At 39.6% G+C, this 18,483-nt stretch overlaps 1 protein-coding gene and 1 long non-coding RNA gene across 2 annotated transcripts in view; both read left to right on the forward strand.

Moving 5' to 3' along the window:
- The window catches only part of LOC147161650 (uncharacterized), a 33,603-nt gene extending 31,315 nt beyond the window's left edge, over positions 1-2,288 (forward strand). The window contains exon 4 of the long non-coding RNA XR_015097192.1: positions 2,013-2,288. This is a non-coding gene — a long non-coding RNA (uncharacterized LOC147161650). The remainder of the gene's footprint in view (positions 1-2,012) is intronic.
- Positions 2,289-2,671: 383 nt separating this feature from the next.
- Positions 2,672-18,483, forward strand: part of cplane1 (ciliogenesis and planar polarity effector 1) — a 30,836-nt gene continuing 15,024 nt past the window's right edge. The window contains exons 1-25 of the mRNA XM_086097464.1: positions 2,672-3,061; positions 3,598-3,766; positions 4,085-4,220; positions 4,297-4,416; positions 5,528-5,751; positions 5,835-5,938; positions 6,011-6,167; positions 6,237-6,340; positions 6,410-6,592; positions 7,827-8,070; positions 8,382-8,561; positions 9,205-9,944; positions 10,185-10,378; positions 11,783-11,863; positions 11,932-12,093; positions 12,163-12,318; positions 13,246-13,477; positions 13,561-13,688; positions 14,575-14,792; positions 14,990-15,154; positions 15,244-15,385; positions 16,396-16,493; positions 16,575-16,724; positions 16,804-16,909; positions 17,000-17,255. Coding sequence (XP_085953590.1) covers positions 3,686-3,766; positions 4,085-4,220; positions 4,297-4,416; positions 5,528-5,751; positions 5,835-5,938; positions 6,011-6,167; positions 6,237-6,340; positions 6,410-6,592; positions 7,827-8,070; positions 8,382-8,561; positions 9,205-9,944; positions 10,185-10,378; positions 11,783-11,863; positions 11,932-12,093; positions 12,163-12,318; positions 13,246-13,477; positions 13,561-13,688; positions 14,575-14,792; positions 14,990-15,154; positions 15,244-15,385; positions 16,396-16,493; positions 16,575-16,724; positions 16,804-16,909; positions 17,000-17,255 — 4,361 coding nt within the window. The 5' untranslated portion in view covers positions 2,672-3,061; positions 3,598-3,685. The remainder of the gene's footprint in view (positions 3,062-3,597; positions 3,767-4,084; positions 4,221-4,296; positions 4,417-5,527; positions 5,752-5,834; positions 5,939-6,010; positions 6,168-6,236; positions 6,341-6,409; positions 6,593-7,826; positions 8,071-8,381; positions 8,562-9,204; positions 9,945-10,184; positions 10,379-11,782; positions 11,864-11,931; positions 12,094-12,162; positions 12,319-13,245; positions 13,478-13,560; positions 13,689-14,574; positions 14,793-14,989; positions 15,155-15,243; positions 15,386-16,395; positions 16,494-16,574; positions 16,725-16,803; positions 16,910-16,999; positions 17,256-18,483) is intronic.

Genomic DNA, 18,483 nt, shown 5'->3' on the forward strand with positions numbered 1-18,483 from the left:
ACAGCCAGCAACGCTTGCTGTTGTCATACAAGTTTATTTCCTGGACGTAATTTGTTTTACTTTGTAAAATTGAACATAAAATAAATAAATAATAATAATAATAATGGCTTTCATACATAGATGCAATGTGCTCTATCACAGCCATCATTCAATATACGAGTAGTTAAAAACAACCACCCTAGCTTTGCACTTAGCTTAATGCTAACAAGCGATGCAAAACGAAGGCCATTGACATGCTAATCGTTAGCAGTGGTAGTCAGGGTTTTAGACTTTACGGGATATTTGAACACAAACTGGCCCGATGCATGTAGACTGATTCTACAACACTACTCATAGGCATATATTCTTTATCCTTTACTGTGAGAACTCAATGGGACTTTTCCTGGTCGTTAACGGAGCCGATTACAAGCAGTGATCCCCAACCGATACAGCCTTTATATGCCCCAATTCTACATTATCACCTGGATGGGAATGTTCATCTGCACATTTATCTCACCGTTGCAACTCAAGTCACCCATATGGCGTACGACATGCGCACATTCATAAACTCCATTTTCAGTCTTTCCGTTAATGTTCTGTACTGAATGTTCTTTAAGGAAATGGCACAGAAGGCTGTTTATGGAGTGTTGATGAATGCCGAATGATTTTTAGCATGTGAGAACGTCTCCAGGACAGGAGAGCAGGATGGACTTGTTTTAATTCAACAATGGTACAAGGCGTTGGCGGCCACAAGTTTATGGATATGAATAGATAAAGATGAAAGGAGGGAAGGCCAATTACATGAATGGCTGATCTCCAGGCATAAAATGAGTTTCACTTTAAGGCCAAATTAGGATAGCGTCCATTCATCCATTTTCTATACACTCTTAAAATGTTGCGTCCATATGAATAAACCACAAAACACATTTTTGGGGGTTGTTTTGTCGGGACCAAACTTTTTGGGTTAAATGAATAACCCAAAAAGTTGGGTCGGCCCTTTTTTGACCCAATTTTTTTTTTTAACCCGACTGTTTTTAAGAGTGTGAGAGGAGCACAAAAATTCACACTCAAACCGATAAACAATTTTGAGCCTTCAATGAACCTCATATGCATTCTTCGGAACCCTGAACCTCTTATTTGTGATGCGGATGTGCTCACCACTAGCGCACCGGGCTGTTTTTTTTTTTTTTCTTCAACAAAATGGACACTGACTCACTGTCATGTAAGACTGAGACACATGATTACATTGTTTCTTGACAGCTCCCCCAAGCCAGGTGTCACTGGAATATGAATAGACCTGCAGGTGGCAAAGCGTGTTACCATGCCAACTCGTGCTCCCTATATTGAATGCGCAACATTGGGAATTGTTCTCCCACTTAATTACATGTTGTTGTTGTTGTACAGCTTTTCCGCTTGGGCACACATGACTTTACGTGTTACTGACTGCTGCCTCGGTGTTGAGTAATCTCAGTAAGACAGTCAGGACAGTGAATTCCACCCCAAAAAGTAAGACCGTTTGATGCTCATGCAGCAATAACAAAAAGGGGGGTTTGGTTTTGTTGTTTTTGTCATAACAAAATGTTAATGACATAAAAAAAAAAAGAAGTCCTACGACAACATTGGAAATTGATCAAAAGTGTGGCATTTTGGTTTGACTTTGAAGAAGCAATTTTGGAAAAATGCCCTTAGGATGGTTCTGTGGGAAAAAAAAAAGATTAGCCTCCGACACCAGTTTCACTAATCAACATAAAATTTGGTGGACTTGTCCAACATAAGAAAACACTAAAAAGTCTTTTAGAGACACTGATCGAAATTTTACAGGAAGTCAGCCATTTTGGCTTTTTAACGTGCTTTTGAAATGAATAAAGACTGTCAAATATAAAGATTCCACCCAGCAGATAAGAAACAGGTTGCTTTAAGTGTCAACCTGATGCATTTCAACAAGGACAAATGGAGCGATAGGAAAAAGCTAAGAAGACTGAGTCAGCTATTTTTATGTTATCATGTCCACATGTCTCCTTTGTTTTTTTTAGAGTCCTCATCAGAGCACAGAGGTGAACCTGGTGGTGACAGCAATAAAGAGCTCCCTCCATCTGCACCTGGCAGGCATGAGCAAATGAACCCATCAAAGAACAATATGGAGAAATCTCCCGTTTTTTTCTCTCTCTTCTCATGGTAGATGTCATCAGCACTGCTGTGATGAGTGATTAGTTATTTTGTACAGTTTATATGAAAAAAGACTAGTTTGGGGGAAAAAAGAAGATTTTAACTGTTGCTAAATTCGCAGCCTTCAATGTGATATGCTGCAGTGTCCCCTACTGGAAAATAAACGCTTGTGCCACACATTCCTTGGAAGTGGATTAAAATCTTGATGTGCGAAAATCCCCACACTGTATATTGAAAGTGTAAATAATGTAGCTTAAATTTTGTAGTAGAGCAATTCTGCTACGGTCCAAGCATTTATTTATTTATTTAGTTTTTATTTATGTATGTATGTATGTATGTATTTTTAAGATTAAAATACTCTATCCATCCATTCTCTACCCGTTTATTTCTTTTGTGAATATTTTGTATTGTATGAATAGAAAATTTTACTGCGCGCGAGTTTAGTGGACGTACTACAGTGACGTCACCACGTCTCGCGTTCCTACGGCAACGGCTCAAGGCTTCTCACCGAGAGGATCATGGGAAATGTGCGTTGCCTTTGTAACGGAGGGAGTTTCGAATTATTTTTAAGATCATTAGCTGCGGTTAAATATGACCATTACTCGACAAGCGAACTATTGTAACAACGCGACGACTTTTAACTGACAATGTGGAAGTACGACGAATTGAATCGACAGAATCGGGCTCTCTTTTCTCCGTCATCAAACAAGCTAGGTGGCTAATGCTATCAGCCGCCGTGTGGAGTCGTCAGGGGCAACAAAATGGGAGAACAAAGTAAATAGACGAGTATTTTTATGGGAATTTTTTGTTGTAAGAAGTGTCACAAAATGGACACAGCGTGGCCGAAGCCACCAGAATGGCTCAGTGAGGATGACAGTGATGATGAAGAAAAAGAGGGCGTTTCAACAGGACCCGGGTATGTACAGTATTACAAGCTAGTTATCTAACATAGCACAAAAAGTAAGGACATTTGGATTTGGTAGATTACAGAAATAAATCTTCACCGCAAGGCCTGTTTATTCCCCGTTTAAAAAAAAAAGCCACATCTGTAAGAAACATGCATTTGTGTGACGAGCAGAAGAGCTGTGAGAATGTGGATTGCCCCCATAGAAAATGATCAGAAGCTTCTTTGCCAAATACCAAAAGCTTCAAACAAGAGATAATGGTAAAAAAGGCAGTTTGGCTTTGGCAGAGAAGGTTTGGCAATTTTTTCATTGGCACTGTGTTGCTCATCCCACAAATGAATGTTACTTCCAAATTTGTAGCACTATTTCAAAGGGTAGGTTTATTAGCATTATTTACAACAAAAATAATCTACCAAACACAAGCTGCCTTTTTGTGATGTTTACATTTTCCATCCTAAATTGTTTATTTGAATTCATACCACAATGAAAAATGTCATAACCCCTGAAGTGGGTGAACACAAACAATTGGATGTTTTCTTCCTTTCAGGTGGCCCTCTGTTGATTATTCAAAAGAGAAACGTCAATGAGCTTTTACTGGTACCTTCATTCAACACTGATGGTGTCTCGCCACAACCATGGAGCTAAAGCTAGACGTGGTTTTGTCCTCCAGAATCAAACGAAAGAAGCCATGGCCACGATTTTGCTGGCTCGGACAGGTACAGAAAAATGCTAAATCACTTCATGTTTCCAGTAAAATTACAGTTAAGAAGTTTAAGATTGGAAATTTTATTAATACCTGTATTCCAATTTGGAAGCTTTAAAATGCAATGAACTGGGAATTTAGGGTAATTTAATGGAACTGTGTCACATTCAAGCATGAATAGAAACATTTCCTTTTGTCATAAACAGACATTCATTTAAAACTGATAGCTCTCCTTACCCACCTATGAAGGCATTACCGCAACTTAATAGCTCCATCAGCGTCCGATTTTGCAGCCCTAACAATAAGTGCAAATTCCTTCCTGGCGCTACAGGAGAAGGAATGTGTCTTCCTGTTCGATGACAAACGGATCAGCGAAATCAACATGGTGTCCGGTCGCACCAAGAAGAAGACGCCCAAACTCCATCCATTGCTCAACAGTGTGATAACAATGGCTCCATCCCGCAATGGTGAGTTTAAATGTCAAAAGTGTTGGTTACTTACTTCACATAAAACATTGACTGATTTTTGGTGTGTATTTTCCAGGAATGTGGCTTAGTGGACTGTTAGCCTCAGGAGAGCTGTTTTTATGGAACAGGGATCATGACTTGTTGAGGACTGTTGCAGCAGTCCCTGAAATTGTTCAGATGATAATTTCTCTCCAAGGTAAGACCACTATGAGACACGATTGACATGTAGAATTGATTTCAATTGTATATGTAACATGGGTCCATGATTGTGTATGTGTTAGATGCATGGTGTTGGTGCATTACAAAATTATTTTAGGGGGAGGGTGTCAATCATTCCTGGATTGTCGCTATTTGTAGGGGATGGGGGATCGAGCCCTGCCAAGAATAGTTTTCTAAGATAATATTCGAATTTGATGAGATGATGAATTTTTAGTTTTCATTAACTATTAGTTAGGGTGTACCTAAAGATGTGGTGATGAGTGTCTTATAATCTTTGTGTTCATTATTAACTAATGTTTTTAAAGGGGAAGTCGTCTTGACAATAATATGTTCTATGCAGCCCCACTAGTCTAAATACGGTATTTTGGCTAATATTGTGTTAGTGGAATACGAGTAACGCAGCAAAATCCAGCCATTTTTATCAATATTAGAAGGCGGCCATTTTGCCTCTTACTGTCAACTTAAAATGACATCTCAGGTAACAACCAATCACAGCGCAGCTTCAGAAAACGGGTGAGCTGTGAATGGTCGTTGCCTTGAGCAACTGTGATATCATCTTCAGTCGACAGCAAATGGCAAAATGGCCGCCCCCCTGAAATGGATAAAAACGGCTGGATTTCGCTGCGTAACTCATACCACACAAATGTAATATTAATCAAAATGTCATGTTTAGACTAGTCAGGTCACAATTATTCTTGTCAAGGTTGACTAACTTGACTTCCCCTTTAACTCATTCACTGCCATTGACGCTCCGAATTTAGTAGTAATCTTTTTTTCTTTTTCTTTTTTAATTGATTCACTGCCATTGACGGCTATAAACGTCAAAAATTCATTTGAACTATTTCTATTAGTTTAAAAATGTTCCCCCCCTTTTGTTAACAAGACTATGAAAACCTAGAATTTTTTTATTGTACATTTAGAACAGATGTAAAATTTGCGATTAATCGTGAGTTAACTAGTGAAGTCATGCGATTAATAACAATTAATAATTTTAATCACCTCTTGCCCCTAACTTTTAATAATAATTTTTTAAAATGTGAATTTATGGCAGTAAATGATTTAATGTATTTTTTTTTTTTTTTTTGCAGGGAATTCCGAACGCCTGTCTGTCCATGTGTCAGATGACGGCGCGCGCGTGCTGTTGGTCACCGCATTGGGGCAAGCGTTCCTGTGGGGATGCACAGACGTCGAGGATTTGACCCCGGCGAGCGACAGCTCAGTCAAAGGACGCTGGGTGCAAATCCCGCCTCCTCAAGACGCACCCCTGCCCACTTTGAAGGACAAAGAAGCATCACAGTGCAGCCTCTTTGTGGTTAGCCAGATTTGCATGCATCAACGCAATCCCTGAGGTGAGCGTGTGTGCCTAATGATGTGACCGCTATGCTTTAACTTCAGACTACGGGCGATGTCTGCTTATCGGCATTTGTGTTCACATCTGGGAAGAAGCTAATCATCACCTGCCTCAAAATTCAATGGGTGGATCATCATTTGCTTGTTGGGTACGTGGGGAAAAATGTCCGAACGGGTCATTCCAGGTTGGGTTAGTGGAAATGACACATTCTTTTGTTTAGGTCTTTGGGATACAGCGTGCAATGGGCCACCAAGACGTACCCCATGTCACGTCTCACCCCACCCTGCCAAGCGGTCAAGTCCAGAGGGGCGCTGGTGGTCGACTTCTCTCCCGACGGACAACTGCTAGCCGTCGTGCTGAACCAGCGGCACCCCAAGGTGAGCATCTCCTCCTTTTCTGTCTCATCGCTCTGTAATATCAAAATGTGTTTTTTTTTTTCAATGTAGGCTACGCAGGTTCTATACGTGAGCACACAGAATTTTGTCTCCGTGTCAAGCGGACTTGGAAGATGCGGTTGTAAAACAGAGCAGATTCCGTCAAAATACACGAGGTGGGTGGATTCACAGTAATGATTTGATTTTGCGCATAACTTGAAAGCTTTTAAAACACATTTCTTTAGGTCATACTGGGTAGGCAGCGTAAGCTGGTCACATGACGGCCTTTTCCTGGCCTGCGTTCTGAAGAGAGGTGCTCTTCTGGTCCTGGCTCGTCTTGGCGGGCTCCTCACGCTAACCAGCTCTGGATGCAACGTCGATTTTGGACCCGCGCACTTCCTCCCCCTTCACCCACTGGTCACTTACCGGTTGGTCTTCATTATGTTATTCTGCGTGATTAGACTACGGTCAGCAACCTTTCCTGTCAAAAGAGCCATTTTAGGACAAAGAAATAACCAAAAATGTGTGTGGAGTTGCAAAACATTTGAAGATTGTGATGAAGGACACAAGGGCCCAAGAGCTAATTAGAGCTGTGCCATAACACAAAAATATGCAGCATCCAATTACATACAGATTTATTTTTCATACATTTTTAGACTTTTCTGTCAAATTTCTGACATTTTTGGCAATTTTTGGGACAAATTATGGTCATTTTCTGCCTCTCTTCCTTTTTTGGGACATTTTTTCTTCCTTTTTTGCTACCAATTTTCTGACATTTTGGGTAATTTTGTGGTTCTTTTGTTTTTGGACATTTTATTGTTTGTGTTTGAATGTTTTCGTTTCTGTCTTTTGTAATCAATTGTCTGAAATTTTGGGCAATTTCATGGTAATTTTCTGCTTTTCCTCTTTTTGGACATTTTATGGCCATGTTTTGGACACGGTCATAAAAAAAAGGCACCTACCTCCAAGACGTATTTATGCTAGAGCATACAGAAGGCTTTGATGCAGCCTCTCAACTGCAAAGAACGGTTGAAGACATGGTAGTATTACAAAAACGGCCAGCAGGTAGCAGCAGAGTAAAAAGCGATCAACCCGGGCCATGTTGAAAAAAGCTCTTTTACTCACATTTATCAATTAAATGTAAAAAATAAATTGAAATAGATTTGTGAATAATGATTAAATTGAGCTATATACTAATGCTAATTGCTGCAAAACGGAAACAGATATATACTTATATATTATAGAAATATATTTAAAGAATTTTTTTGGAAAGAAGAGACTCTAATCTTTCTTTTGGTAGGTTCCATGTTTTTATAGCAATCAAACACAATATTCTGTGGGACTTGCAAAATCAGTCAAAATCCAGTAAAACAGCCGGGAGCGAAGGGGGTTGCTTCAGTGAAAATGGCTGGGAGCGAATGAGTAAAAAATTTGGACTGCCATTTTTTGAATATTTAATTTAATTAAATTTAATTTAATCATTAATTAATTTAAATAATATTTTATGTAAAAAATGAAAATAAATAAGATTTCTACAAATTTTTAAGAGATCCACAGGGAGCCACAGGAGAGGGACTAAAGAGCCAGAGCCGCAGGTTGCAGACCCCTGGCCTACTCAATTATACGCAATCAATATATGAAAAGTTGTTTCTCATCATGCAGACCTCCAACCGGAAGAGCGGAGGCCCACCTGTCCAGCTCTAGCGTGTCGGCGCGGGACACCATGAGGCAGCGCTATTCCGTCACGTGGCACCCGCGTCTCTTGTACTGCATCGTGTCCGATGGCTACATGGCAACCGTGCTGAGGGTCCTCAATAGGCCTTCCCCCGCAATGCTGGTGAAAGCTATGTTGGATAACACCAGCAAGGACCTTCAGAAGGCCTGCCAGCTTCTGGATACATCTCAGGTATTCAAGGAGAAACTTTACATGTAATGCTGCACTAAAACTCAGTCAATGATTGCTTTCCAATGTCAATATAACAATTTATTCCTATTTTACATTTTCCTTAGCAAAATTCCCCAAATCAATGCAGACATTCTTAGAAATAATCCTAATCCTTCATTTCTCAAAAGATTCAAATTGTGCATTCAATTTCATCCCATAAATATAAAAAAATGAGAAAAATGGACAAAGGTGTTTTTCACAGGACATTTACTGGTAGCTCTTTTTCTACAGAAATGACTTCTATAGTTCATGTTTTGTTTTGCTTGCTCCAGATATACGTGAGGACGTGTTTGGAATCGTACCTCAATCTGGACGCCAAGTCGTTCACCCCGAGTGCGTCTCATCCCGCAGACTCGATCATATCTGCAACCACGCACGAGTCCACCTTGCCTTTCTTTCTGCAGGACCAGGGCACCTTCAGTGGCACCAAGGAGATGTTGGAAAGAGTCCAGGTTTGAACAAACCAGATGGCTGTTGCATTAATTCATTCACTGTCATGGACGGCTTTAGAGTTCAAAAATTAATTAGAACTATTTCTATTAGTTTAAAATGTTTTCTACTTTTGTTAACAAGAGTATGAAAACTTACAAAAAAGTTAAGGTGTACCTAATAAAACTAAAACTAAACTAATTAATTGTAATTAATCACATGACTTCAATTGTTAACTCACGATTAATCACAAATTTTATATCCGGTCTAAATGTACAATATTTTTCCCCCTAGGTTTTCATACTCTTGTTAACGAAAGTGGGAACATTTTTTAAACTAATAGAAATAGTTCAAATTAATTTTTGACGTCTATAGCCGTCGATGGCAGTGAATGAGTTAATTACAGCTGCATGTTTATGAATCATGGTAGACAAGTTATTTCGTATTTATTTCAGCGGTTCGTTTGAAAAATGAAAACTAGCCTACAGGTTGTTCCCAAATAAATAACATAATTTGAAATATGGATAAAAAAGCAAGCCGAAAGGCCCTAAGATGACATAAGATGCTGTCAAAGCCTTTTCTAAATAGGAATTGGCGTCAAGGAAACATGTTGAATTGGTGTCACAGCAATATTATTTTTCTATCAATGTTTTTTTTTGTTTCCAGTCCTTCTTTGAGGACGACTCCGATGTCGAAGGCCCTCCACCTGCTTCACATCTAGCAGATGGCGGACGCTTGGAGTTTGCCTCCATGTTTGACACACTCCACGCTTTGGACACAGAGACCGACTTAACCCAAGACCACGGAGAGGACTTTGAGATGACCGTGCGTCATCTTCGCCAGGATCTCGGGAAGATCCAGAACGGGCTGTTGACGGCGTGGGCTCTCTGCATGTCTCTGGGAGCGGCGGTGGAAAACCGAGCCTCCTTGCTCAAGTACGCCGTCCTCCGCATGGCACAGCTCGCTGCTTTGTTTCACTTGATGCCAAGCGACGCTGCTCACTCTGGAAAAATCGGCCCCTTTGGTTCTGCTTGCATCCTGGAGCTTCTCAAAGCACTTTTCTCATTCCTCCCGTGGGATAACGCCCACTCGGACGGGCCTCCTGGCTTGGGTCTGGCGGTGGAGCTCAGTGAGCGGCTGGTGCGTCTGCTGCTAGCCCCGCCTCCAGAGTCCCGCCCATCAGGTCGTGTGGACAGACTATCCGGAGCTGTTCTCATCCTACAGCTGGCCTCCGATGCCCTTGACTGCGCTTATAGCCTGCAGCGAAGAACCTACTGGTCCTCGGCGGAGAAAGACACTCAACCTCCGGCTTCAGATGTCTACCATGTGCCATTGCTACAGGATTACGGCGAGAACCAACGTGATCTGGCTCAGGGTCTACCCCGACCTCAGCGACCATCCAGCAGGTTTGTTTTTTCATTACAATATTGTAGGGAGGCTGGCGATATAAAAAAAAAATAATAATAAAATACAATTAAAAAATGCTCATATTGGGGGGGAAAAGCATGACAATATTGTGGCAATTTTAATATCGCAATATCACAATATTGCCGTTATCGTTACATCCCTGAATGATGACATATTCTTTGGCAGCGGTAACACGCTTGTCTTGCATTTCGTGTTTGGAACTTTTATTTGGCCTCCAGACTGTCTGGAGTATGGCAGTGGGTCTACAAAGTCAGCCAGCATTACAAGGAAGACATGCGAGGCCTGAGCGAGGCCGGCGACTGGGAGGAAAGCGACGAGGAGCAGTTGCCAATCATCATGTCGAAGATCCAAGCAGCTGTGCAAGCGACTGGGGAGAAACTCGAAGAGGGTCCTGCGCTGCTGAATCACACAGGTAAGAACAACCCCGATAGTGTCTGCTCTCAATTTATTTTTTTGTTTCAAACGGAGCCGTAGACAATGTGGATTGATCTAAGTTAGAAATGGCACAAAACAAAAACAAAGAAATGTCAGCAAACGCCTACAAGAACAGCTTAACTTTCTTTGGGGTTAATCAAATACACTTTAAACGCTGGCAGTACGTGCTGACACCTTTTTAACAGCATTCTGCCACTTGTGCAAAATTACAACTCACAATAACATCTGGATGTAATAGAACATAAGAACAATAGCTTTTAACTCATTCACTCGCAGCCATTTTCACTGAAGCAACCCCCTTCGCTCCCGAATGTTTTACTGGCTTTTGACTGATTTTGCAAGGCCAAAAGAATATTGTGTTGTATTGCTATAAAAACATGGAACCTACCAAAAGAAAGATTAAGAGTCTCTTCTTTCATCAGGAAAAAAAAGTACATTTGTTTCTGTTTCCGTTTTGCAGCAATTAGCATTAAAATATAGCTAAGTTTCATCATTATTCTTCAATCTGTTTAGAATTGTGGGTAAATGAACTTTTTTCAACATGGCCCTCCCTGGTTGATCTCTTTTGCTCTGCTGCCACCTGCTGGCCGTTTTTGAAACAACTACCATTTCTTCAATGGTTGTCTGCAGTTGAGAGGCTGCATCAAAGCCTTCTGTATGCTCTAGCTTAAAAAACGTACAAATACGTCTTTGAGACATTTACAACTTAAATAGAATGTATTTATACGTTTTGGGGAGCAAATTAGTTAATAAAACAGAAGACAAAATTCAATTTCATGATTTAGCAAATTTTCTACAATTCGATTTTCAAAATGATAATTAACTCATTCACTGCCATTGACAGCAATAGACGTCAAAAATTTATTTGAACTATTTGTATTAGTTTAACATTTTTTTTCCTTTTTTGTTAACATGAGTATGAAAGCCTAGAATTTTTTTTGTGCATTTAGAACAGTTATAAAATGTGTGATTAATTGTGAGTTTACTAGTGAAGTCATGCGATTAATTATGATTACAAATTGTAATCGCCTGATGCCCCTAATTATTTATTATTTATTTTATTTTTAAAGAAAAGATTATTAAAAATTAGGGGCTTCAGGCGATTACAATTTTTAATGGTAATTAATCGCATGACTTCACTAGTTAACTCACGATTAATCATACATTTTATATCTGTTCTAATACAATAAAAAAAAAATCTAGGTTTTCATACTCTTGTTAACTAAATTGGGAAAAATTTTAAACTAATAGAAATAGTTAAAATTAATTTTTGATGTCTATAGCCATCAATGCTAAAAAAGGGTGTGCACACTTATACAACCACAATATCGCAGTTGTTTTTACATCCCCTCAGCAATCTAATTATGCGTCATCTCCTTAGGTGAACAACTATTCCTATGTGGCTTGTACCAAAACAGCTCTGAGACGTGGCGGACCCAAATTTGGGAAGAGAGTAAAAAAAGTAAGCTGTTCATTCCCAAATGGGCATAATACTATAAAATAATACAAATACGTCTCTGTCATTCTTAGGTTCTTATCGTAGCCCCTTCCAGGAAACAAGACTTTGTCTGGCTCTCCTCTACAGCCTGTTGTCCCAGTACCGTTTGAGGGAAGCCATAGAGTTGGGAGAACACATGGCCCACTTGGCGCTGCACAACGTTGGACAGCATTATAACCACACAACTTGCACAAGTCAGTAAATAGTTGGACAAATTCAGTTTATCCAAGGTTGCGTATAAGATCTAACGTTGTGCTCTGCAGCCGACCCCCTTCTGCCGACCAACCTTCACAGAGACGCGGCCATTGCCGTCATTCAGGCTCTGGCGAGGTTCATGGCTTCCTATTTTACCAATCAGCCGCTCAACATCCTGCCTGCGCACCACGTGGCCGTCCTGCCGCCGTTACATCGACCTCATGGTTTGCGTTGTTATTGTCGTGTTGGCACTACGCATTTGTGTGACAAAAAAAAGATTTTTGTATTCTGAATGATCCTAAAATATGAAATGTACTTGTTTTTAGTTTTTTTGTTTTTTAAGATAAAAAAAAATAACGAAGCAATTGTTTCATTTTTTAATTTTGATTACCAGTTTAAAATTGGGATTTTTCAAAAACTAACTAATTGGACAATTTTCCATAAATAATCGCAATTGAATCGCGATTAATCGCGTTTTTCTACTTCTGCTTCTACTTTTTTCTACAAAGCTTGTAACAGATATTTCTTGAGTAAAATCTTACAATTAATGTCAAATCATCAAATAGAATAACTCTCCTGTAAAATACAACTGTTAAACAAAATAACCAAAATGGACTCAGGATGTCTTTTTTTCTCATACAATCCTCAAAACTTCTCGCTTCCAGGTTTAGTTGTGCCCACAAGCAGCACGCTTTATTAGTATAATTTTTTTTACTCTTTAAATAATTTAATCTCCAGAGTTAATGGCTTTATAAAATTCAGTAATTTTTTAAAACACTTTAAATAATTTAAATTAATCTCCAGAGTTAATGCTTTGAAATAAAATGGAGTTAATTTTTTTACTCTTTAAATAATTTAATCGAAAGAGTTAATGCTTTTAAATAAAACTGAGTACATTTTTTTAAACTCTTTAAATAATTTAAATTAATCTACACTCTCCAGAGTTAATGCTTTTAAATAAAATTGAGTGAATTTTTTTAAACTCTAAATACTTTAATCTCCAGAGTTAATGCTTTTTTTTTTTTTAATGAGTACATTTTTAAACTCTTTAAATCATTCAAATTAATCTCCAGAGTTAATTCTTTAATTTTGACAGCCCTAAGAAAAAAAAACAATAATTCACAGCAGTGCAATGTCAATTTTGTCCCCAGCCGCCAATATCGGACGCCTGGTGCCGCTGTGCCAGGAGGCGGCGGCTAGAGCGGTTCGCCAGCAGAACATGTCGGAGAAGTGGACCGTGGACTACTCCCTGGACCTGCTCCTGCTCGGGGGTCTGCTCCCCGAGACGGCGTGGTTAGCGTTTAAACTCGGGGATTGGAAAACTGCCGCTGCCGTCGGCCTCGCTTACGTGTACTACTGTGACAGCCATTTGGACTTGACTCGGTCAGTGTGTGATGGAGTCGTTTAGTGGTCTTTTCGTTTTCCTGTCTCTATCACTGAGATGTTTTTTTTTATTTTTTTAACAGGATCAACAAACAAGAGCTTCACCTTCCAAAAGATTTACTCCCTGAAAGCATTTTTCAGGCGGAGTTGCAGTTTCTTCTGGAAAATGACAGTGATGAGCACATAGATGTCAATGATACACGATTTACAGGTTTGTGAACATTATTAGGGCCAGACCGATTAATCGCCCACCGATTATTGCCCTTCAAACATCGATCAAAACAAACGACCAATTGGGCCAAATGGCCGATTATTTTCTTTCCTCTTTTCTCCGTTATCGAAGAAAAGCGAAGTTTCCGATGCTGTGAAAGTACCCTGAATGCACCATTTTGCTTGCATAGCATTAGCAACTAGCAAGTGTGTAGTGTGTGTTATTCTGGTTACTCTGTTGTCCCTAAGCGTCCTCTAAGCTGTTTAATGACACTAACTGTAAAACTAAACGCACGACGATAAGAATGACATCTACTGAATATTTAAATACAAAACATGCTTCGTTTTGAAAACATCGCTTGTGTCGGGCTAATGCTAAAAGCGAAGGGAGGATCCCATTCAAATGCGGGAGTGTTTTTCCTTCAAATAACAAATATTCACACACAAATGCTGTGGGAACACCCTACAAGTAAGATAACACTATGCAAAGGCACAAATTCTTCCCAATGTGTGATTTAATAGAATTCCACTTTTCATCTGTACTCACGTGTACGGCATGGATGCACGGCACCACACTGCCCCCAAGAGGCCAAAACGCACACGAATAGTCAGTATTTGTTCTTACTGTTTTTTTCCGTTATTTTAGTTTATTCTATTCTTATTTCACTTTATCGCTTTATTTTGTCATTGTCCTTTCAAGTTATATTAAAAATAATAATTATGAATTACATATATATTTTTAAATAATTGGCAGATTAATCGTTAATCTGTATTTTTTTCTGCCAAAAATCGGTATCGGCTTAAAAAAATGCATATTAATCGGGCCCTTTTACTGTACAACACAGTTACTTTAATCCATCAATCCGCGTGTCTATTTGTTTGACTAGATCCTGTAGAAGGACAAGAATTGGATGCAATGCAGGGGTCCGCTCAAGAGATCCTAAAAGCATCCGTCATCGCTGGTGTGGATGTTTTAACTTCACAATTGACTTCCTTACTTGAATCGGCCAAAGAGCTGTGCTCAGGTCTTTCTGCTTTGGTGCACAGCGGATTGTATTTGCCTTCCCCGCCTCTGTATTGTCCTCAGCCTTCACCTAACACTCAGGTACTCAACACCAAATGACACGTTCATGTTGGGCTGGAACAAAAAAAATGTTTCTCACCAAAGTCCTATTTCCGATTATAAAATAACTTATAAATAATAATAATAATAATAAATCTTTTTTTAAATCACAAAAACCTGGCATAGACTTTTATTGATATTCATTCATCGCCTGACAAGAATATGCGTGCATCTTTCAGGATCCCGTGGGGACACTGGGACAGCTCGCAGAAGTGGCGACACGCCACAAAGTGTCCGGCGTTCTCCAGAGGATCCTGCTGCTCCTCAGGTCTGCTCGTTGTTGCCACCCTGCTGCGCAATGGTACGTCAGCAACCTGCGGCGGGCACGCCACCTACTGCACAAGGTAGGGCGTCTTCGGCATTCGATGAAGCTTCGATTTAAGGGATTAAGTGTACCATTTTAAAACCGATTTAAAAAAAAATTGTTTTAAAGATCAAAACCAAGTACGCCTACCCGTCATATCCCAAAGAGGAAAAGCCTCTCCCAGAGGGCCTGATGAAGTTTGTCAGCCGTGGTGGATTCTTCAGATGGAGCCATAGCAAAGATCTGGACCCTGATTCCAGTCAAACTATTGGTAAGACTCCACTTGATGGGTTTAATATGTAATAAATTATGTTGTACCATAAGTGCATAACAGTTGTGGCAATAAAATGGGCATTAAAACCAATTAACTTGTCCCGACTTGAGCTTTGGGCCAATTAAAAGCTCTTATATCGATGCCTTCTTAACTCATTAACTGCCATTGACGGCTTTAGACGTCAAAAATTCATTTGAACTATTGCTATTAGTTTCACATTTTTTTCCCACTTTTGTTAACAAGAGTATGAAAACCTACGGGGAAAAATATTGTACATTTAGACCAGATATAAAATTTGTGATTAATCATAAGTGAACTATTGAAGTCATGCGATTAATTACAATTAAAAAAAATTATCGCCTGACGCCCTTTTAATAAGCTTTTCTTTTTTGAAAAAATGTTATTTAAAAAAAGAAAAGAAAAGATTATTAAAAATTAGGTCATCAGGCAATTACATTTTTTTATTGCAATTAATCACATGACTTCAATAGTTAACTCATGATTAACCACAAATTTTATATGTTCTAAATGTACAATGAAAACTTTTTTCTAGATTTTCATACTCTTGTTAACAAAAGTGGAAAAAATGTTAAACTAATAGAAATAGTTAAAAGTATTTTTTTACGTTTATAGCCGTCAATGGCAGTGAATGAGTTAAAGAGAAAAAGGTGTATTAGTCCAGATTATTTTTGGGGGGGGAAGCATTTTTTTTTAATATATATATAGTCCTAAATTTGGTGTCTTTTCCACGATAATTTTTTTTATATCAATTTGTCAATTGACTTTTATAAATATTGTTTAAAATTATTTTATTCTTTCTAGATAAATTGTGTTTCAGCTGTTCGTCTGTTTTTGTAAATATTATGAATAATATTGGTAATTGTCAATATTGTTAATATTAGTAAGGCATAATTGGCACGGGGGGAGGGGTGCTTGGAAACATTCCTTATAAGGGGTGAAGGACACAAGGTCAACTTTCTGCCCCTGACTTTATTTCCATCCTCAAGTCTGTTTCAGGGAGCTGTGTGGTTTATGCTGGATGCTCCATGTCAGGGATCAACTTTCCGTTGCCTGCAGGAGGTTTCAGGCTGCCAGAACGCAACAGGTATCACCTTGATGTTGGATTGTGTCTTTTCGCTGTGCGAGGCCTAAACATGTTGGGTTTGTTTTTGTTGTGTCCTGAAAGGCCCCTGACGTTTCACAAGTGCATTCATCCTGCGTTGACGCTCTTCTCTGGGCCCATCGCTATCTTCCGTTTTGTCAATTCCTCAACACCGAGGAAATCCTGCAGGACCTCCTGCTCAGCCTGTCGGCTGAATTGCCGCCGCTGGCTTTGGTGGTGAACCGTTTGTTTCTTCAGTGACATGGAATAACAACAATAAATAAACCGATATTTTGTTGCTCTTCCTCCCAAGGTGGCCGACACGCTGGTACTCGCCTTCCCAGAGAAGGAAGCGTCTGTCAGAGTCTCCCTGCGGGAGAAGTATAACTCACTGATGCAGAGCTTGAGGCAATGCTTTGGTACATCATTGCCTAACCCATTTATATACGGCAACTGATGAGTGTAGAAACAGAACCATCATAAACACTCGCCTGTGTTTTATCCTCCAGAGGAGGGCAAAGAGCCAAGCCGTAAACCCATGAAGGCTCTGATCCAAGAAAAACTCCGACAGAGGAGAAAACACCTGGGCCGCTTGCTGAGGCACCTGGCCCCCTTGGAGCTTCGGCTGTGGGAGAACGACGAGGACGAGGGAGACAAACAGCGCTCAGCCGTCACGAGCGCCGGCACTTTAACCGTTGATGGAGAAAGAGCGGAGAGCGCATCGGAGGGCGTCTCGCCTGAACCTCGCATCCCATCCATATCCAGGTAGCCAATGCGCAATTAAAGCAGAGTGTTCAAATCATTTCAAATCAGACTAGAGTTGGGTGATATGGACACAAGCCCTGCGGTAAACTAGGGTTCACTCTAAACTCAAATTGATCAAATGGATTCGCTCATTCACCGCCAGCCCAATAAAAAACGGATCTTTGACGTCTTTTGTCGTCAATGGCAGTGAATGAGTAGTTTTAAGCCATTTTAAATGTAGTCTTAGTTTTAGTCCAGTTTCAATCACGCTTGTTAGTTTTTATCAAAGTTAGTCAACTTTGTCCCTTTTTTATTTTGTCAACTCTCAGTCTACTATAAATCTAGCATTTTAGTCTTTATTTTAGTCCAAGATTTTTTTTTATTTGTCTAGTTTTAGTTACTTTACCCGTGTATATTTTCTTTGTCAGCAAATAATGTTGTCTAAAACTATTTCACATAAAAATGACAGTGGCTACTATGGCTCCATGCAACCGGCTAGCGGTCGGATTAGCATTATTGTTATTTTATTGGGACGTTATAACCGTTGGATTAATGTTACGTTAAAACTATTATTGAGTACTTTTTTTTTTTTAAACCTTTCACCATGAATCCACCTCTGTCTGTGTCCCATGTGTTTGTGCATGTTGCACTCGCTAGCTGCGGATTTGAAAGGGTGTGTGTCACTGTGTCACATGACAGCGCCACAATGACAGATCAGCAGAAACAGGATTTTACAAAATCAAGAAATTTTCGTCTCGCCTTCGTTCATGGACTAAAATGTCCACAGATTTTAGTTCAGTTTTTATTAAGTGAAGTACATTTTTGTCTCGTCTCCATTAGTCGACAAAAAAAAATGCGTACTGATTTAGTCCCAGTTATTGTTTATAAACTCATTCACTCGCAGCCATTTTCACTGAAGCAACCCCCTTCGCTCCCAGCTGTTTTACTGGATTTGGACTGATTTTGCAAGGCCCATAGAATATTGTGTTCTATTGCTATAAAAACATGGTACCTACCAAAAGAAAGATTGGAGTCTTTTCTTTCATCAGGGAAAAAAAGTATATTTGTATCTGCTTCCATTTTCCAGCAATTAGCATTAGAACATGGCTAAGTTTTATCATTATTCACATTCCTGGTGAAAACACTGACAAAAAGAGCTTGTTGCAAATTGCCCTGGCTGATCTTTTATACTCTGCTGCCACCTGCTGGCCGTTTTTTGTAATAGCTACCATTGCTTTGAGCTACCTCT

The sequence above is a fragment of the Leptonotus elevatus genome, chromosome 15, assembly GCF_054856555.1.
Source record: "Leptonotus elevatus isolate MCC_2025b chromosome 15, RoL_Lele_1.0, whole genome shotgun sequence".
Classification (NCBI taxonomy): domain Eukaryota; kingdom Metazoa; phylum Chordata; class Actinopteri; order Syngnathiformes; family Syngnathidae; genus Leptonotus; species Leptonotus elevatus.